The following is a 19,800-nucleotide window of genomic DNA, read 5'->3' on the forward strand; positions in this document are numbered from 1 at the left end:
CGCTCCCCTCTATTTTTGCGCAAACACGTGATCCCGAGGGAAATCCCCACGGCACACCCGACAGTTCACATCAAGCCGCAATTACAATTGTGCGTCATTGGCTACCACAAAAGTGACAAAGAACGGCGGAAGTATTAGTGTTACAACAGCGTGTGGCACACAAATGCCAGATACTTTTGCAGCAGACCAACGCAATCAGGATCGGTGTCTAGCATTAGTCGGTCAAACTGTGCTGTATTTACAAAGCGAAGCTCTACATCTTGTAAAAATACAACAGTCTCTTTTGTAGCCTTCTCTTTCTATGTACATGCTCACTACAACTAGAATTTACCAACAAAGTACATACAATAACATAGCTTCTTACATATCAGTCTATATTACAGCCAGCCCTGTAAAAAACCTCGATCCAATCTCCCAGATTGACTCTGGTATCATGGCAGAAACCTAATGTTTATGCTCATTACTCATCACCACTTGCGTCAGTAAGCAATCGACTGTCAAGAGTCCGGCTTCACAAGAAGCAATGGAACAGGCCGCCGAATGTCGGGCGCACTGGCATACCTCTGAGAGCAACACAAGCACGGACTCGAGCCGAACGGCGAGAGCAGTGCCGACGAGGGATGATGAGCAGAGGCCAATGGCAGACCGGGTGACGTCGGAAATACGTAAGAGAAAGCGCTGATAGAAGGCGACGGAATGTGCAGAGGTGACGGACTATGAAGGAAAGAAAAAGCCGAGTGCTCCTTGCTGAAACCAGGCGGTGGCATCAGACCGGGAGATGGTCGAACGCCGTACAGTTGCGTAGCAACATCTGGGGTGACAAGAAGAGTTGGCATGGACGAACACCGGTCTTTCCTCGCTAGAGACTTGGGCTTTCGCTTCGGCCGATATTTGTACTCCGGGTGGTCTCTCATATGCTGTTCTCTCAGCTTCTTGGACTTCTCCACGTACGGGGTCTTGTCTTCTTCTGACAGCTCCCGCCATTCGGCACCCAAACGCCGACTGATTTCCGAGTTGTGCATCTTGGGATTTTCTTCAGCGATTTTCTTGCGCTTGGCGCTTGACCACACCATGAAGGCGTTCATAGGTCGCTTGATATGGTCCATGGTCTTGGCCATCGTCGTTACGGGTGCTTCTCGCTTCCTCCTTCGCACAGTCGACCGTCACGAACGAGCGTTTCGGCCGTCTGCTGTTTCCTGCGTAGTGGCAGACGTAAGAACGGAGTAGGCGCTAAGTGTGCTACGAGTATGTCTCCACAGGAAGTAATTAATCTCAAAGACAGCATGCGTCTCAGTTTGCTCTTGGTGTTATCACCTACTACTTTTATCGTTTCAATCGCATCATTCAGCCAATCAGAGATCTTCATCGAGGGGCGCGCCCAACAAATACGTTGCACGTACAATGATTGAATGGTTTTATTGACGTCAGAGAAGGCGTGCCATGCGTTCTTTACATTGTACAAACGGTCACCCGCAGCGAGGTGTTCATCAGTTCAATAGGGATACATACACAAAAGACAAAGCGCACCAAATCGCAATGGCTTCTTGTTTTACGACGAGGCAGTGCGCTCAGAGTGAATGACACAGCAGTGTGTTTAACTGCCTACGCCTGACTCAACCTGTGATTCCAGTGAGAATTGATGGTCGAACAGCATGCGTATCCACGTCTGTCTGACAAAATCACACAGACCACATTGTTTCAATTATACACTGTAATTGTCCTTTCTGCAAAACTGGTCCCGCTTTGACGCACACACATGCAAACTACCTGGAATCATTAGTGTTACAGCTTCTGTTCAGAGACCTTTATTCATCTGCTAGAGACACACCTACACCACAGATGCTCTATTGCGAGGTACATAGTTGTTGCACTCAATGTTTTGTTGTCATTGAAGATAGTTGATGACGCAAAATGTGAAATCATGTTAGCTGATGGCTAGAGCAAAAGCCTCATGTAGCAAAAGATAAAATTTGTGTGTACATATGAATGAGGATTCTATAGCTTCATAAGGAAATTTGGAATCTTGTCCTAACCTCTGCACTCAAATTGATTAACATTGTAGACATGCAGACCAGCTGTACAACAACCTGTAGCAAGCATACTGGACATATCATCAAAAGCAACATCTTGAGGGCAATGTTGATCGGATTAGAGGCAAGTACATTAGACAACACCACATAACGAGTTGTATCCTGAAATGGGACAACCATGTTCAAACAGAATCTAGTAAGTTCTATTCAGGAATGTTTCCCTTTCACTGCTAGCCCAGCCAAGTAAAAACATTTGAACCTCATGTAAACAGGGTCACTCGATTTACAGTTGATCTCTCCAATCTATTTAGAAGGTATATGGTGTAGCAAATTGGATAGAGCCTGGCTAGAAATCAGAACCCTGCTAAGGACAAAATTCTATTCAGTCGAAGCAATTGCACTATTCAATGTACCTTTGTTTATAGACATCAGACCAGCTCTATTAATTGTTAAAACATACCCATAGGTTCTTCTTATAGTGACTTACTCCATAATGGTCTCAACAGGTGTAATGTTGATTTTTCAACAAGGAAACTATGAACTTGCCTATAAACCCTGTTGGTGTCACCCTACTAATATCCTGATGTTGTATAACCCTTCCTGTTCCAGATGGTATGGTGATGACTGAAGTGACTGCAGGGTATGGTGTGAGAATACAACCTGAGTGATTAAAGTGGTAAGTGTATGACCAAAACCTGCTAAAATATTCAACTATGCTGCTGTAGGTTCCTTTAGTTCTACAACAAAACCTGCCATTGGACCAACTGGATTTCCAAAATGGAAATCAAAGTTAATGGTATTCACTGTCATAGTGGGTAGTACAACGAACTGAATGTAATGTCAAATCATAGGTTAATAGAAACATGTTGTCCCCACTAGAGATACAACAAGACTCATTTGTCTTTAGACTCATCGGGCACTTTGACATTCCAGTAGTACACTATTTGGAAGGCCAAGGTTCCATTCAAAGTAGAGCTGATGATAAATGAGAAAAGAATAAGAGCATCGTTTACTTCTTGAAGAGTGGTGAAGATCCGAGCGAGGGTTCCTGCCAGATTGAGGAACGTTGTGATTGCAGACAACTGACCAGTGTTTCCATTCTTGTAGTTCGCCCAAACCTGGAATGACTGTCACACAACATGGAATGAGCAGTTAGATGGAGAGCTTACTGTATTACACAATGACAAAAACATTAGGTAGGCAAAGCACATATCTAGCTATGGTATAAATTCCTCAATAATCACTTTACAAACAGCATTAATTAATTAGTAAAATAGCCGAATGATGTTACAGTTAGATAGTGGCAGCTGCAATGACCACAAGATGGTAGCAGAAATCACATTATGCGCCAGTCTGAGCTAAAACTTAGCTGATAACATTTTGTTTGACCAGTGAACAATCTTGCTGATTTACAATTATGTTTATGCCTGCACTATGCAAGCTCCCTACAGTCACTAGTGACTGGGTTTTTGCATTGCCATGATAATTTCAACTTGGTTGTGTCAGTGTGACCTACTTGTGTACATTTCATGTGTACAACAAAACTAGGCATGGGCTGTACGAGATCTGTCATTAATGATCATTGTAACAGTGACAGTCAAACTCATATGAAAGCTGTTTACTATTAATTAATTAAGTCTTAGGAATTCACATCTGGGTCTTACTCAAACAGACTCTAATGGAGTCATTATTGCCATCACAAGTAGAAATTTCCAGACACACTAATGGTTTCTGTATTATCTCGAACACTCCTTTTCCTAGGACTCAAGAAAGCAGGTATAGGTAGTTGTTAATTAAGAGTACACACAAATGCAGCAAGACAGGCAAACTGGGTATTGGGTATGCCATAATTGTGCACAACGGTGAGGGCCAGACTCGGGCAATTGTAATATCAGAGGTTTTATAGCATGCACAGGCAACTGCCTGCATTTACTTTTTACATACGAGAAGTCCTTTCAGGAACAAGTCAGTAAAAGCAATAGTTCTATTAATTCTACAAATGGAATATTTGTTCCACTGATATGGAAGACTGGATCTGCCATATCACACAGCTTCTTACAGTTGAGCTCAATTAGATATAGACTACCTCACACAGATGTCACACAGTCCCTTGAATTCAGGTGGAACAGCAAACCTAAAATTTACTCGAATTGCCTCCATGGCTTTATTTATGCCTGTCAGTTGACCAATTTACTATACAAACAACCACAACTAAAGAAAAGTACTCCTATAATAATGGTTGTATTGCAAGATAACAACTATAATTTTCAATTACTGTCCATAACGACATGGAACTAATCACTCATTTACGTAATTACATAAGTATCAAAGTGATCCAAAGAAGATGGACACACCCTTTTACGGCTTAATTAAGTGAAAGAAACTATAGCAGTATAACAAATACACTTTTAAAGGACATTTCACAAACATTTAACAATAATTTATAGTTTAGCAACAATTATACACAAAATACCTTGCTAAACGTCATAACAGGAATGGTAGTAGCTTGAAGGTTTATGAGAACTGCCATAGGTGTGATACCAGAACCCAGCAGATATGTTATGAAAACATATATTGGAAGAGACATTGCCGCACAGAGTTTGTTGTTGGTATAGTAGAAGTACATCACAACTAGCACCGCACACTGAAGGGAAACAAAGAAAGACTCACCCCATGTGCTAAAAGAGACAAAACACATATGAAGTTAGTTTTCATTGTAGCGGCATCAGGACAATTCTTTTGATGTGAAATACAACATGCCCTCAGAATTAGACCTTGAGAAGACGCCTTATCAGCAAACAACTCAGTAAACATAAAAGAGGACTTACAACATCATATTTACTAAACCTCTGGAGATTACCACTCCTAAATACATTATTCATTGCATAATAAATGTCACATTTATGTACCATATTTGTACAAATAGAGTAGACTCAACCCAGTCTCACTCCACCTTATCATCCATGAATTGTCAATCCTCCAACAGAGCGAGCATGACATCACTCTTGCTCTGCTGAGGATAGACAATCATCTGGCTCTCACTCCGCTGAGGGTTGACAATCCAGAATGACGACGGTGGAGCAAGACTGAGTCAAGTCTACAAAGAGCCATGGATTCTATTTTTTTAATCATGCCGGACAGTGGGGTATGGGGCTGTAATAATTCCCTCTGCAGTCATAATTGGTGTGGAAGGACCTGCTAAACCAGTATAAGCACCCGTGTGGGAAGTATTTACTAAATACCAATTATAACCTCAGGGGCAGTCTTTTGTACATGACTTCTGGTTCTTACCTTGCCATCACCCTCGCTATCCTTTCAGTTCACTTCATTTAGTTGGGAAGATTCTGTCACTGACCCAGTATGTGAGCAATCCAACAGTACCTATGTCTTGTATGCACCTAATGAATAGATGTTGCATTTCCTTTCAAGTATCCATAAAGGAAATCCCTCATTAGAACCAAAATATTCTCAACGTATTCATTTCACTATTTCTAATCATAAAGTGTACTTGTCAAAAGCACTTTGTATAAAACAATTTCTACACATGAAGTTAAGGGCCTGATCTCTACATTGTACATGGTATCTTCTGCTCTTTTGTGCTTTTACTGGGCACTTATGGATTTTCCTTTACTCCAAAGTGTACTAGGTGAAGCAAAAGACAACAGCTGTAGTACTTATGGTAATACCTCTGCAACAGGATCCAATTGTAGCTGTCACGAGATCCCCATTATCTTTCTTTCTGGTTTCTGGTTTCTTCTGGCTTCTTTAAATTAATTTTGTTGATCATAGTCTTCCAACATATGCTTACATCAACTCTGCTCTTTGTCAGTAGAGTACTGTACTGTGCTCATCTTATAATTATTATAAACAAATCTTCAATTTTTGTTCTTGTGCACCCAACATCTTGTTACCATGGACGTTTGGCCACTTTGATGTACTCAATGTCTGTGTTTGCTGTGTGTGTGTGTGTGTGTGTGTGTGTGTGTGTGTGTGTGTGTGTGTGTGTGTGTGTGTGTGTGCGTGCGCACGTGTGCATGTGTGTGTGCATGCGTGTGTGTGCGTGTGTAGAAGAACAAAGTGCTTTCACAAACTGATCAATAGTTACAAATAAATATTCACTATAGCAAAATTCACATTTCATATAAACTAGTAAGAATCCAACCACATGTTAGAAGTAGATAATTAGGATAGTACAAAACAACAAAATGCTATGAATTAACTCCAAAAGTACTGCGTTCTACTTAGTCCAAAATAGGCTGGAAGTCATTAATGACCATTTGTATTGTAAATCAAATCCATCTAGTTTCTATGGTATATGGTAAGTCACCCCAGTTTTTACCATTAATTAGTTAATTACTTAATTATAACGTTTGGTCACCAACTTACATACAAATTACAGCACATAAATTCACATCCAATACATACTTGTTAGACCTAACAGCACAAAATTATAGAAAATTCTTAGCATTACCTGAAAGGGTAATGATTGGCAATGTTGTATGTCATTGTGCATGTAACTGCCATCAATTCAAGCAAAAAGGAAGTAAGACTGAGACCTCCCACACTGCCAGCATTATAAATCTTGATCATCTGCGGCAACTTCACTACGTATACAGTCACGACCTCTACACCACTTGCAACACACAATGTTGTACACACATTTTACCCCCTGTTGATCCTAGAATGACACCATAACCTAGAGCCCGGCTAATAAACATCTTCCAACATTCAACTAGATTCGAAAAAAAAACAATAAATTTTATTGTCACTTCTCAACATAGATAAACATAACATCCATCTCACCGTGAAAAAAATCGAACTGTAGAAAGAACTGCTCGTAACAGTGACGAGGCAGAAAGAGTAAAACGAGACTTTCGAATAACGTCGCCATGGTGCCACTCCCACATAAGACTAAAGCGCGCGCGCACAAGACTGTTGTGTACTATTGCGCTGCGCAATACGGTAATGAGGAGCTCGAACGGCGATGAGTAGACGTCAGACGCCAGAATGCACTGGAACGCTGTCTAAACTCAAAGTGCACTTGATAGTATTTGCACTCGGTGTGTCGCTGTACGTCAACAGTCTGCACGGAGATCTGCTTTTCGACGACAATGAAGCCATAGTGACAAACAGAGACGTCAGGTAGACCGTCTGCATCGCGTACACCTTTGCTTCGCAATGGTTTTCAACGAGTCGCCGCATGTTTGCCGTTACCGTGTGGTTTGCTCGGATTTGCGAAATACATTGTCATAGTTAATATGACGGAGAGCAGAACGACTAATTTTCTTTGTGATGTGCTTGCTTGCAGACCGTCGACTCCGTTGAAGCACGTCTTTCTAAATGACTTTTGGGGCGTTCCGATCAGTCGAAACGACTCGCACAAGTCCTATCGCCCTCTCACCGTGCTCACGTTTCGCTGGAACTTCGCGCTGCACGGGTTGCATCCCTGCGGCTACCATCTCATCAATGTGTTCCTACACGGCCTCGTATCGGCTCTCTTTTTCGAAGTGTGTGTAGTTATTTTTGGAGGCGATATTGCACCAGCTTTGGCTGCTGGTCTTCTCTTTGCTGTACATCCGATTCACACTGAAGCGGTAAGGGAGGACAGCGGGGCGGGGCTTTTCAGCTGGCACGTGACTTGTTGTTTTTGTTCTTCATCCTTCCAAAGGTTTCCAGTGTAGTTGGTAGAGCGGAGCTGTTGGCAGCAGTGTATTATTTGCTGTCATTTCGATGCTATTGCAAAGCGGTTTATGACGCCAAAGATGTCCCTGTTGACACATTTTCCTACGGATATTTGTGGATGGCCATTGTTTTGTGCGGAATTTCAACGTTGTGTAAAGAGACTGGTATCACCGTTCTGGCAGCTTGTGTGACATATGATTTGGTTTATGCATGTCGTCTGAACGGAAGAGATGTTTTGTTGAGAATTACAGCGTTATGGTTAGTAAGTAAGTGCCAATTGAATTAGTGAGACAAACTGAATCACCTGGTGTTCATATTCTATTCTATTCTATTGTGAAACTGTAACAGTCACTCAGAGTACACATTGTATATTAACTTTAATTAATTCTTTTAGGCTATATTCATCATTGTCTTTATTAAAGGCTACTTATTAGGCCTCTTACACAACATCCAGCATTTATTTAGCGACAACAAGAAGCTGAGCACTAATGGTAGAAACCTGCTGTGGTGTCAGTTTTATGGCATAGTGGTCTAATTAAATGAAGACATACAACTTTAGCTTGCACGACTTCTTTTTAATTAGCTATATAGCACAACATTTTTGAATTTGCAATTAGTATTATTTGGTAAAACAGTGGAGACTTGAAGGAATTGATGTTAAAACTTGTGAGTGATATGTTGACATTTGTCTGTTATAATTTTAATTTTGTAAAGTACATTTCAAGAGCTGAAGTAACAATGTACAGAGTAGATTTAAAAGTTGTTGCACGGTGTAGTGTACCTTGCTAATCTGACCTTCTGTTGTTTTACTTTTACTTCTAATCCAAATGGTGTGTTGAAACAATGGGGTCGTCCATCACTTTACATATGTTAGCACATGGACTAAGGAGACTCGGTCACAGTGACAGCAGTACTGTACAAGACAATTATGAGGCAGTTTTTAACTTTTGTAGTACTGTGTCTTTAATATACATACTAGTAGTTGTATTTTGGAGTAATATATAGTTACACGTGACATACTAAAGTGATATCTAAGTATAACTGGCTCGTTATAAAGTCTAAAGGACATGGGATTTTAAGTGTATAGCTGTGAAATCAGTCATGCATTTGACTAGTTACTAGTAAGTACATCACATGTACAGGCTAATTTGGGAATGTAAATCTTTATATATGTGAACACTGTCTACATACATATATAGTCAACAGCCCTAGCATTGTTCTTTTTAATTAAGGGATTTGATCAGCGAGGTTGGAGTAGTACTATATGCATGTAATTCAGAGTAGAGGTTAAAAAATTTCATAATATTTTATAATTTAAGTATTTAGAGCTGTAGATTTTAGATTACAGTAGGTTAGGTAGTCTGTCATTAATTATCCTTGGTGCCAGACTGCTTTTTGCTGGTGAGGCGGCAGGGAGGGCAGGGAGAAAAAAGCCTTTGCATGTGGGGTGGCGGGGAGAAGAACACCGCATTTTTCTCCCTGCCCTCTCATCTGCCTTTCCACCACCTCACATGCAAAGTAGTCTGGCATTGAGGCTAGCCATTAATTAAAGTAAAGTAATTGTTGGTATCAACATTGTCTATAGGCATACTCGGCCAACATGGTTTCAGTGTCTTCTTAGAAGGGTATTACTTCTTTCAGCAGCACTTGTCGTCTTTCTCACTTTGAGAATAGTTCTGTTGGCTGGCGGAACTGCCACATCATTCGTTGAGTCTGATAACCCAACTTTATTTGAGCCAAATATTTGGACGAGAGTCAGAACCTACAGCTATCTATGTGCTTTAAATATTTGGACACTGATGTGTCCCTTAATCTTGTGCTATGATTGGTCGATGGACAGCATACCAAGATTAAAGGATAATCAAGATCCTCGAAACTTGGTTACAATATCTGCTGCTATTACAATGTTTATCTTGGTATATTATGGTAAGTGTTAATTGAATTAAACCATCCTTGACTTTATTACATCAAACTCATTTGGTCACAGGATTATTTGGTTCAAATAGCAAAGCTTGTGAGAATACTAGCAAGCAAGAATGTGAAAGACAAGTAGTACTAGCTTGTGAAGAACAAGACACTCTGATTTCAGGAGAGAGATCTTCAGTTATACAGAATCACATTGTTTCAGCTGCAAATGGTCGTGTACCTATGTTAGGAAAACCTGCAGTGGCTACTGCTGCACTTAATCTACCCAAGTTGGTTTCAGTGATCAAGCGAAGGCAGGTTCTTACTATGGGATTATGTATGATGGTGGCACCTTTCATTCCTGCGTCAAATCTTTTCTTCCCTGTTGGATTTGTTGTGGCTGAAAGAGTACTTTACTTGCCAAGCATGGGATACTGTCTTATGGTAGCACTGGCACTGAGAGTGTTCATGCACAATCGAACTGAGCATACTACAAATGATGAAGTATGTCATTCTATATGTGCCAGTGTAACTACCTGTGTTTTATATAGTCTGTAGTCTGTGTTTTCTAGTATTTCTACTGTTGATGTGTTTTGTAAATTGTCATTTTGCAGGTGTTTCAGTCTTGGCTGCCTCGATTTCGACTTCCACCAGCTCTTACTGTGGTGTTTTATGGATATCTCATAGTGCTTGCCTCAAAGACGTTTCTTCGCAATTTTGACTGGGTATCAACAGAGTCTTTGGCTGTTTCTGGCCTAAGAGCTAATCCTGGTAATGCCAAGATTCACTTGACAATGGGAAATGTATTAGCAAACAAGGTTTACCACTCAACATTGTTTGATTGCCAATATTAACAAAAGTGTAAAATACGCAACTACATCGAAGTTTAATTTCCATTATACAGGGCTTTCGAAACTGTGAACAGTTTTATCGTCAGGCTCTTGATCTCAGACCTCATTATACAGCTGCGTGGACTAACCTGGGCCTTATCTTACTGAACACTGGTTATACTCATGATTTTATTAACAAATACTCTGTTAGCAACATCATATTTGTACTAGAACGACCTCGGGAGGCTGAGGAGGCATACCTGGAAGCTATTCGTCTCAAGCCAGATAGTGCTGATGCAAACACAAACATGGGTCATTTGTGTCGAATCCAGGAGCGGTGGAAAGAAGCAGATGAACGATACAGAGTAGCACTGAAACGACGACCTCACGATCCTACGTTACATTACAACATTGGTCTTGTAAATGAGAAGATGGACCGGTTGGAGGTAACTGACATAGTAGATCTGTATCATGTAATCTGTGTTATGTGTGGACCAATTGTGTTGCTTGTATTCAAACTCATCTGCCAAGCTGTAGTCTCGCATGATGTATGTTATGTATGAGACTAGTCAGACATACTATACTCTCTTACACAGTTTCTGGAATAACAGAACATGTTTTATGGTATATTTAAGAATTATGCAAGGTTAGTTTGGGCATCTTGAGACGATGCTAAAAATATTAACAGTTTCTATGTTTAGCAGGGCATACCGATAAGCATGTTTCCATGTTGCCTGTACTTTTATAGGCAGGCATGTCCAATAATTTTTGACTGTCAAGAAACACTTTTGACTAGATCTTACTTATAGGCACTGCATCATAGCCAGTTACTATGTTGACAGAGCTACACCCTATCACATCCCAGATTTTAGGGTGATACATGCATGCATGACTGCATTTGTGGGTATAAATACCTATTTATGCCACTGCTTAGCATACAGGATACTGTATATCTCTGTTGTGTTTATAAATCAGCAATAGCATTACATACAGTAGTGGTAACGTAGTTGCACTACTACAATTATAACAGCTGACTTGCTTGAAATATCGAACTAACATTGTATCTTGATTAAATGGATCTAAAGCGAGGAGTATGTGTGATCATTGATGAAAATTCAAAGCTGGGTATGACGATGACATATGTGGTGTATGCAGTGATTTGGCAGTTGTTCAGTAGTGTTCAAACTGTAGTTTCAATGGTTCTCTAGATACTAATGTTGCCTGGACTGTATGTACTTGTAATAGTTATTACATTCTAGGTGGCAAAATTGCACTACAATCATGTTTTAATGGTGGAACCAAACGAAAATGCAGGCTTTGCACTTGCCAGTCTCATTGCAACTACAAACAAGAAACATTCAAGACTGAAGGATGGCACTTTTACTACTGGCAAGAGATTTAAGGAGGCAAGACATATAACCACAGACTTTGACTTTAGTCATGATCAAATGTGCTGATTAGGCTGAGAAAGCATATGAGAACGCACTTCATTACCATCCTAACAATGCGAACGGTTGGCTCCAACTTGGCAAACTGCTTTTGTGGAATGTACGTAATTCTAACATTAGAATTTTCAGACATCTAAAGTTTGTGCTTGAAACAGGAACAGATTGACAAAAGTGAACTTCAGTTTCGACAAGCTACTCGCCTTAACCCCAACCTTGCAGAAGCACATTACTACCTAGGACAGGCGCTTGAGAAAAAACGTCTTCCGCATGAAGCTGTGAAAGCATACAAGATGGCCATTCAAGTTGATCGGGGCTACCAGCCAGCATTACTTGCACTGAAGCAAATTGATGCAAGAGAAATAGTGTGAGAGCTACTGTGATGACAAATGGTAAGAGCATGCATATACCTGTTCCAATGGAAGATAGTTTTTGTATATGGTGTAGATGCAATGTATTGTAGCCAGTGGACAAGATCAGTTTGTTGCTTTAGCAGTTACCTTGATTTTAAACTGTGTTTTGTAGTGAATATAAAGTAGGTTTGTTTACGAAATGTATAGGTATATTGACACCAACACTTCAAAAGCATCCTATAGTTGTCCTAAGGTTATTGACATTTACAAGATGATATACACTGATCAACTGTATTTCATATAAATGTGTTAGAAAAATAGGTGCCTTGTGCCAGTATAACTTGTCCAATGCTCCAGGACACCTTTCTGTTGTAAACAGCGGCAGCCTTAACCTTAGCACTAAGTCACAGTTAAAAACTATACCGAATACAAAACAGTTTGTATGGCATGAGCAGGAATGGTGACATTGACTGCCAAAGTTGATATTTCATCCAATAGTTTGTAAGTAATAGGATCGTCATGAGAGTTCATCACAACAACAGCAGTTGTATTATCAGGTGTCACAAATCCAGTTGCCTCCAGATCCTCATTACTAGAAACAACTCCAATGCGAATTGATCCAGGAGGCACAAATTTGCTAACACAAATAGAAGCAAAAGTACACATCACTTCAAACACACAAGCATGCATAACACTCGTACCTAAAATGACCCATGTAGTAGTAGAATGTTTGAAGATATATTTTTCCGGTTGTGTTATCTGCTAGGATCATGGCATCACTTCCACACTTTATGAGCCCCTCACACTCGTGTGGTCCTGCATGATCTGGACCACCATACATGTCGAGCAACAAGTTCCAATCAATAAACCCAACAACCCAGTTGTTAAAGTCACCAATCATATCGTGAGCATAATGCTCACCGTGGCTCCACAAAGGATCTGTTGGATCCTTCTCTCGTTTTACAGTCGCCTCAGTTGCCAATATAGGCTTGGACACATCAATGTAATGTGTTGTGTTCAAGTTACTGAATTGGTCACCTGAGTACCAGTGAACAGCCATACCCCATACATACTGAGATGCATTCTTGTCACTATAAATTGTCTCGGCCCACTTGGCAACATGATCTTTGTTGTGATCGTAAACCAAAAGTGCCAGATGAGGGTGATCTGATGAAAGCACAGGGCCTAGGTGGTTCTTCACAAAATCTCGCTCCGTTTCTGGTGTGAAATGCATTCCTTCGTAGAGGGGAGAGCAAGCACCTGGTTCATTCTGGACAGTTACACCCCATATGGGAATTCCGATTTCTGTAAATTTAGAAACAAAGAGCGATATGTACTTGGAATAAGTATCTTGGTACTTTGCTTTCAAGGTGCACAAAAGACAGCTAACAGGACAAGACATAAGACCATCAGATTTCATCCAACCAGGAGCACTCCACGGAGAGCCCAAGAACTTTATAGACGTGTTACTCCATTTTGCTCTTGTAGCTATGGCAGCTTTCATGAAAGGTATCCTCCATTTTTGGTCATGTTCAATACTAAAATGTTCCAAATCTGTGTCTCCTTCTACATCATCGTAGCTGTAAAAACTCAAGGAAAAATCACATGATCCAATAGGGACCCTGGCAAGAGAGTACTGGAGACCGTCTTTAGAAAAGAAGAGATCCAGAATTTGCTGGCGAGATTCACTGTTCAAGCCAGACCAAACAAATGATGACGATTCTGTAAATGCTCCACCAAATCCAAGCATTTCTTGAAAACGAAACGATCTGCCAAAATTCATTTGAGATCAAATGTTTCATTACATACAATTCATTTCAGAAGATAAAATAAGCCAAAACCAACAACACTACCAATTATAAAATAGCACCATGTGTTGCCTCTTTCATAAACTCTCTCGTCTGTGCATGTAGACACATGGAAGAGAAGTAGGAATGTCACTCATAACTATGACAAATGTGAAAATGTGAACGAACAGACCCGGGAACAAAGTTAACAATGATCATAACATTTATTGTCTCACAGCAAGTCATTCTCCCCAAATTCAGAGATAATTCAAACAGATTGGTTATGCTAAAAATTAATTAACACGTTGATGTCTATAAACAAGCTCTATTACATAATAAATAGCACAGAAAGACACCTAACTGACAAATATTGGTTATGTCAACATCAGAAATTTTTTTGCACTTTTTGTAAAAACTTCAATATCTGCTAAGTGCATGACTGTTATTGACATCATCATTCATCAATTGTTCAATGGACCTTATTGTCATGTGTGGGAATGTTTGTATAGTAGCGTGGTGGAATTCCTCATAACAGGTAACCTTACACGTGAAAGAGATACATTCAATTCTTGCAAAGAGCAAGAAACAATTGCTGTCATGACCCATGCACATGCAGTTAGGCACGTAACACAGAGTTGACCGACGTCACATGTACAGTCACTTCCCGTTTTGTATCCTCTGATCTTCATGAATTCACACAACGCCAAACTATTTTTAACTTAATTAACTTAAATTAATTAAGGAGCAATACACATGCCTGTTCACTTGAATAGAAATGCTGCTTTCAAAATTCTTCTGAAATTGAAAACCAGTTTTCGGTGTCAAACGGTCAGATGTCCCTTTGGCGGTTTGTACAACTTCAACAGATGAACAAGACCAATAAAAAACTTGAAGAAGCAACGCCAACGCAAATGCGCAGTGTGAATTGACCATAGCAGTAAGTAACGCAGACTCGGCCTATGTAGCCAGGATAACCACGTGAAACGCATGCGCAGAAATTGCCGCGATGACTGAATGTTTGCAGAAGGAACAGTTGCTGGAGAGCGAATGTTGGCCTGTCCTTCTCTGCTTTTTCGAACGCTTTGGTCAGCCTCTCGGAGTGCCCATGAAGTTTCAAACCATCGAGGACATCGTTTTAGCAAACAGTAAAGTTGCCTACATGCTGACACATTGTACCTAGTATGAAACTCCCAAGTGCACTGCCGTCTGGCACCTGTTTCTAGGCCATCTGGTTAACTGACTTCTTTTTCTTTTTCCAGAGTGCAGCGAACCAGTGGTGACATTCTTTCACAAACTCTTGCAGTCGTTTGGACAGCGACTGCTCAAGAGATATTACAAGTCTACATGGGAGAAAGCGTTGTTGGCGGTAAGATAATTGGCATTCTTTATCCGTTGCCTCTTTGAATGTAAGCCAAGCAATTTCGCGGATGGTGCGTTCTGTGCTAGTTTGCTGAGATGTACGATGTTGGCATTGGATGCGTCGAAACGCTGAGAGAGGGAGGATACTTTGCTCTCAGTGTTACCGACCGATTACCTCTGATCAAAGTGGGTCGTTTGTTGTGCTGGCTTTGTATAAACTATTTGGACGGAAATTGTTGTAGGAATTGTGTGAAGCTCAGTTTGACGTTAGTGCGTCGTTGAAGGACAAGATCAACTCTGAGAGTAGTGCAGAAGAATTGCGACTCAAACCTTTGATTCAAGACAAGGACGGTCACAAATACTGGCTGTTTGTGGTATGTGTGTATTTGTCGGTGATCACACACACACACACACACACACACACACACACACACACACACACACACACACACACACACACACACACACACACACACACACACCGAATCTCTGTATATAAGTTTGTAAACCTTTACATAGGACACCGTCGGTCAATTTGTTTTGTACAAAGAACTGAAATCAATTGGTTCGCCGATGAACAGTTCAAAGATGCAAGTTGTTGCTAGGTATGCTTAGTATTGCAAAATGTCATGATTGGGTATTTACGTAACATCTAACACTCAATATTCTCAGTTGTATTTTATTATGCTGGATTTGTAGGTAACACTTCAATACAATTTGTGTGTTTTGTAGCACCCTAGACGAGTTGGATCAGTTTCTATATAGTGTGAGATCTGAGAGTGAACAACTGAAATTCTTCTGTGGGACAAATAGAACTAGTAAAAGCATCAGTGATGAGGATGGCATTTCTGGCGACGAGGCTGCTGTGGGAGATTTTGAGGCTTGCTGTGAAATATGTCGTGTAGACAGACATCCAGACAGAGTCAGTATTTGAGAGTTTCATGAAGCGAGTGTGTTGATAGTTTTGCATGCGTTATAGTTGCTGTTGTGTGATTCATGTGACCGTGGCTATCATTTTGACTGTCTTTCTCCTCCTCTCAGCAAAGTACCACCAGGAGACTGGCATTGTCTGCCCTGTCTTCAGGTACACATCAATGTATACACTAACGTGCATGACTATCATTATTGTCATATCTCATAATTTAATAGCACCAAAGTTTTTTGTTTTGTAGATAATATGACTAATGTGTTGGAGGGGTAGCATATCTAATGTGTAGCTTCAGAGATTGTGTCTTTGTTTACTATTTCTTAATGATAGCAGCTTGTTCATTTATTCACGTACATGATGTGTATTTGTAGTTTCTACTGCATGGTGCATCTTGGTAGCATCTTTTTGACAATTTGCATAACAAATTGCTTAAATTGTTGTGCATTAATGGTGTGACTTTCTCGATATTTAATTATTATTGGTCTGTATACGTATGAAATTTGTGATTTTGTATATCCTATACTCTGTATCACTGTTAGATGTACCTTTTGCTGTAGTCTAGTTTATTGTTTAAATATGCTTGCTGTGTTTCTATGGCATTTATATGAGGTGTGTGTGTGTCTGTCTGTCTGTCTGTGTCTGTCAGACAGACAGATAAACAGACTAAATTCATTGTTCTCCCCAGGATCTTTTGGCTCTGCTTATTTGAAGCAATTAAGCTATTAGGTAAAGTAGATCATCCAGATGCCAAGACTTGAGTATCTCAAAGTAAGCTTATTAAATTAATTAACTAAGAAAGCAAGTGGCATCTAATTGTGCGGAACACTAACACTTTTCCACCCACTGTAGCTCCTACCCATGCTTTCGCAGCTGGTGTTCATGTGCAAGTTGGTATATACGTTTACATGTCAAAGTGCACGTGCCATGTGGGCGTCGCAGAGAACTATTGAGTCTTTCTTTACTAGCAACGGTGTCGAAGATAAGAACACCTGCATTGTTGAAAGAAGAGCGGCAACTGATGAAGCACAGGACGACTGGAGTAGATCGCCAGTGGCTAAATGATTTCTCATGGCTCCTGTAGTGAGGCAGAAAAGGAGACACAGTCATTGCTGTGCTCTCTTTGTCGAAAGACACAATCTAGTACTAAAAGATGTGCACTAGGGAAAGCTATTTGGATTAATATTCCATATAAAATGATTCCTCGTCAAAGTCTACTAGAGCATGAAAGCCGCTCGTGCCATGAATCAGCTGTCTCTAGAGAAGCAACCCGTGCACTGTCGGGCAAGGATGACGAAATTTCTAGAGCTTGACACAGTTGACCCTCATTGATCTGTAAATTATAGTTTTAACTGCCATTGTGCGTGGCATTTGGTAACGCCCACTTCACGGAGTATTCCGCTCTGTCTTCTAAGATTTCTGGGGAAAACACTGCAGCAGACAGACATGCAAACCGACAGACAAACATCATAATCTGTTTGTCTGCATGTTTGTCTGTCTGTTTGCATGTCTGTCTGTCTGCATGTTTGTCTGTTTGTCCATACATGTATTGTGTGTGTGTGTGTGTGTGTGTGTGTGTGTGTGTGTGTGTGTGTGCATGCATGCGCACGTGTGTGTGTGTGTGTGTGTGTGTGTGTGTGTGTGTGTGTGTGTGTGTGTGTGTGTGTGTGTAGTGTTTTTGTTCTTGATGCAGGACAGACTGTATACAGCAATCGAAGAGAAACAGAAGTGTATCATAAATCTAGTTCGAAAAGCAGAGCGTTCTCGAAGACAAGAGGCCAAGTAGGAAGTTAGGTGCAGTCTGTTGCTGTCAAAATTATTTTCATAATTTTCAAGGTGCTTGAAACTTGAAGAAGAAGCGATTTTCTATGCTGGTCTTAGTTCAGGACCAGGACGGGTGTGTTAGCAGCATGTCACTCTTATACGGTGTAATTGATTGTACACATTGTTGAACGATGTATAGAGGGTTCGCAACGTTCATCAAACGGCTAACAACAAGGAGTTCTACAGTTACAAGGCATTTGATCATGCTATTCAGGAAGCAATCTACCAGAATGAGATGAGGTCTGTTCGAGGCTCGGTGAACGGCACTCAAACTGTTGATCATTACAATCGATCACTTGCTGCTCTCTGTGATCCCACACGTCGTCAGACACGGGCTGCAAGCAAGTTTGCTTCTGACAGACTTGGTGAAGATGCTAGACACGCTGTTCAACATGAGAGCAATGATGAACACAGCAGCAGTGAGTCCTCGGAAAGTACTGTGGTTCTTAGTGACGTTGCTTCATTAGGTGGTTTGGATGAAAGAGATACCTTGTATACTTGTGATTCAAGAGAATCAGAAAGTGATGAAATGACTGAGTCTGACTATTCTGAATCGTGTTCTGATGGAAAAACTCGACACGGCAGTCATAGACATTGTCGTAATTTTCAACCGGTCGGTCATATGAATGGAGTGTTCAGGCAATCGAGAGCATCTAGTCGTGTTGCCACTCAACGCTTAGCCAAACATATGCAATCACAAGCATTGACATCATTAGCAACACAGACAGACGAAGATGATTCTGAGATTGAAATAATGAGTGCAGAAAGCAGTTTTAGTGGTGATAACAATGAAAGTAATGATACTGAAACTTCTGGCCGTACAAGTAGAGCAACATCTGTTAGACATCCTTCTAGAAAGAGAACAAGCCTCGTGGCATGCTTGGAAACGAGTAGCGACAGCTCTAGAGAGACAAACGAAGAGAGCTTGGAAGGAAGCGATTGTGAGTCCGGAGATTCGTCAAGTTTGGAACTCGAAGACTACAGAGCTACGAAAAGAAAGAGATTTTCAATGCGGAATGGTAGATCGACTAGTGCACTAGCAGACAGGGAAACGAATAAGACAATTAGATCAGTACACCATGTACCAAAAGATCATTGCTATGCACAACTAGCTGGCAACAGTACATTTGGTACAAGTACGACACCCTCAACAAATAGTAGTGCAACACAACAGGTATCAGGTAAACTCAGCCAAATTGGAGGGCAACCTATAAACTCACAGAGAAAATTACACAGGCTGACATCAGGCAAGAGGAAAGAAGGATCTGCTCTTTGTATAGTATCACCCAGTGATAGTCTGGATTGTGTGGATTTAGTGATATGAGGGTCGCATCAGGTTTTGTATCCATGGGAATTCAGGTTGATGCATTCTTTTAGACATAGATGGAAATCATCACGTTGCAGGTGATGTGTTCTCTTTTAATTAGCACTACTTATTGGTTTTTTAGTGATATCTGATATATAATGGTTTGTTAGTCAATTAAAGCAAGTTTGACAACAGCAATAAAATGTTTAGGACTGACATGAACGAACTGATTTATGAGGTTGGATATAATACATTGCAATAAATTGCAAAATAAATACGGTATTGAGCATTACCTGGAATAGACCGTGTTCGATTAGTAACCTTGCTCGAATAGTAACCTGTGGATCTGATCAG

General features: G+C 40.6%; 5 protein-coding genes across 7 annotated transcripts; 2 read left to right on the forward strand and 3 right to left on the reverse strand.

Moving 5' to 3' along the window:
• Positions 1-218: 218 nt before the first annotated feature.
• LOC134196502 (transcription factor Sox-14-like) lies at positions 219-1,282 on the reverse strand. Its single transcript, XM_062665646.1, has one exon. The coding sequence runs from the start codon at positions 1,116-1,118 to the stop codon at positions 498-500; it is 621 nt and encodes a 206-aa protein (XP_062521630.1). The 5' UTR covers positions 1,119-1,282; the 3' UTR covers positions 219-497.
• Positions 1,283-2,829: 1,547 nt separating this feature from the next.
• Positions 2,830-6,929, reverse strand: LOC134196489 (mannose-P-dolichol utilization defect 1 protein-like). The gene is made up of 5 exons (XM_062665632.1): positions 6,834-6,929; positions 6,697-6,762; positions 6,502-6,634; positions 4,504-4,708; positions 2,830-3,157 (listed from the first exon to the last, which is right to left on the reverse strand). Exons 1-5 carry the CDS (start codon positions 6,919-6,921, stop codon positions 2,924-2,926), a joined length of 726 nt encoding a protein of 241 aa, XP_062521616.1. The 5' UTR covers positions 6,922-6,929; the 3' UTR covers positions 2,830-2,923.
• A 62-nt stretch (positions 6,930-6,991) lies between these two features.
• LOC134196455 (protein O-mannosyl-transferase TMTC2-like) lies at positions 6,992-12,445 on the forward strand. The gene is made up of 11 exons (XM_062665584.1): positions 6,992-7,172; positions 7,339-7,624; positions 7,699-7,970; positions 9,298-9,638; positions 9,700-10,121; positions 10,232-10,435; positions 10,522-10,621; positions 10,679-10,893; positions 11,707-11,853; positions 11,909-11,995; positions 12,051-12,445. Exons 1-11 carry the CDS (start codon positions 7,015-7,017, stop codon positions 12,261-12,263), a joined length of 2,445 nt encoding a protein of 814 aa, XP_062521568.1. The 5' UTR covers positions 6,992-7,014; the 3' UTR covers positions 12,264-12,445.
• Positions 12,446-12,498: 53 nt separating this feature from the next.
• On the reverse strand, positions 12,499-14,995 carry LOC134196243 (putative glucosylceramidase 3). Of its 3 annotated transcripts, none has more exons than XM_062665326.1 (3): positions 14,790-14,995; positions 12,947-14,014; positions 12,499-12,882 (listed from the first exon to the last, which is right to left on the reverse strand). In XM_062665326.1, the coding sequence occupies exons 1-3, from the start codon at positions 14,963-14,965 to the stop codon at positions 12,663-12,665; spliced, it is 1,464 nt and encodes a 487-aa protein (XP_062521310.1). In that variant the 5' UTR covers positions 14,966-14,995; the 3' UTR covers positions 12,499-12,662. The 3 variants fall into 3 exon arrangements, with proteins under 3 accessions (XP_062521310.1, XP_062521312.1, XP_062521311.1); XM_062665328.1 differs by lacking the exon at positions 14,790-14,995 and adding an exon at positions 14,269-14,683 and having other exon boundaries at positions 12,947-14,192; XM_062665327.1 differs by lacking the exon at positions 14,790-14,995 and adding an exon at positions 14,255-14,683 and having other exon boundaries at positions 12,947-14,192.
• Positions 14,996-15,038: 43 nt separating this feature from the next.
• LOC134196849 (remodeling and spacing factor 1-like) lies at positions 15,039-19,720 on the forward strand. Its single transcript, XM_062666069.1, has 10 exons — positions 15,039-15,177; positions 15,292-15,398; positions 15,479-15,577; positions 15,634-15,765; positions 15,911-15,996; positions 16,124-16,313; positions 16,371-16,475; positions 18,010-18,098; positions 18,153-18,213; positions 18,280-19,720. The coding sequence occupies exons 1-10, from the start codon at positions 15,039-15,041 to the stop codon at positions 19,462-19,464; spliced, it is 2,193 nt and encodes a 730-aa protein (XP_062522053.1). The 3' UTR covers positions 19,465-19,720.
• The last annotated feature ends 80 nt before the right edge of the window (positions 19,721-19,800 follow it).

Source organism: Corticium candelabrum, chromosome 21 (assembly GCF_963422355.1).
Source record: "Corticium candelabrum chromosome 21, ooCorCand1.1, whole genome shotgun sequence".
NCBI lineage: Eukaryota > Metazoa > Porifera > Homoscleromorpha > Homosclerophorida > Plakinidae > Corticium > Corticium candelabrum.

Bases quoted from the DNA above. Each gene is read 5' to 3' on its own strand.
- LOC134196455 (XM_062665584.1), top strand. From the start codon at position 7,015: ATGAGTAGACGTCAGACGCCAGAATGCACTGGAACGCTGTCTAAACTC. The intron at 7,625-7,698 runs GTAAGGGAGGAC...ATCCTTCCAAAG, and splicing joins ATCCGATTCACACTGAAGCG to GTTTCCAGTGTAGTTGGTAG. The intron at 9,639-9,699 runs GTAAGTGTTAAT...ATTTGGTCACAG, and splicing joins GTTTATCTTGGTATATTATG to GATTATTTGGTTCAAATAGC.
- LOC134196502 (XM_062665646.1), bottom strand. From the start codon at position 1,118: ATGGCCAAGACCATGGACCATATCAAGCGACCTATGAACGCCTTCATG.
- LOC134196243 (XM_062665326.1), bottom strand. From the start codon at position 14,965: ATGGTCAATTCACACTGCGCATTTGCGTTGGCGTTGCTTCTTCAAGTT. The intron at 14,015-14,789 runs GCATGTGTATTG...GAATTTTGGCAG, and splicing joins ATTTCTATTCAAGTGAACAG to ATCGTTTCGTTTTCAAGAAA. The intron at 12,883-12,946 runs GTACGAGTGTTA...TATTTGTGTTAG, and splicing joins TACTACATGGGTCATTTTAG to CAAATTTGTGCCTCCTGGAT.
- LOC134196849 (XM_062666069.1), top strand. From the start codon at position 15,039: ATGACTGAATGTTTGCAGAAGGAACAGTTGCTGGAGAGCGAATGTTGG. The intron at 15,578-15,633 runs GTGGGTCGTTTG...AAATTGTTGTAG, and splicing joins ACCGATTACCTCTGATCAAA to GAATTGTGTGAAGCTCAGTT. The intron at 15,997-16,123 runs GTATGCTTAGTA...TGTGTTTTGTAG, and splicing joins AAGATGCAAGTTGTTGCTAG to CACCCTAGACGAGTTGGATC.
- LOC134196489 (XM_062665632.1), bottom strand. From the start codon at position 6,921: ATGGCGACGTTATTCGAAAGTCTCGTTTTACTCTTTCTGCCTCGTCAC. The intron at 6,635-6,696 runs GTAAAATGTGTG...CTGTATACGTAG, and splicing joins CATTCTAGGATCAACAGGGG to TGAAGTTGCCGCAGATGATC. The intron at 4,709-6,501 runs GTAATGCTAAGA...TGTCTCTTTTAG, and splicing joins GCCAATCATTACCCTTTCAG to CACATGGGGTGAGTCTTTCT.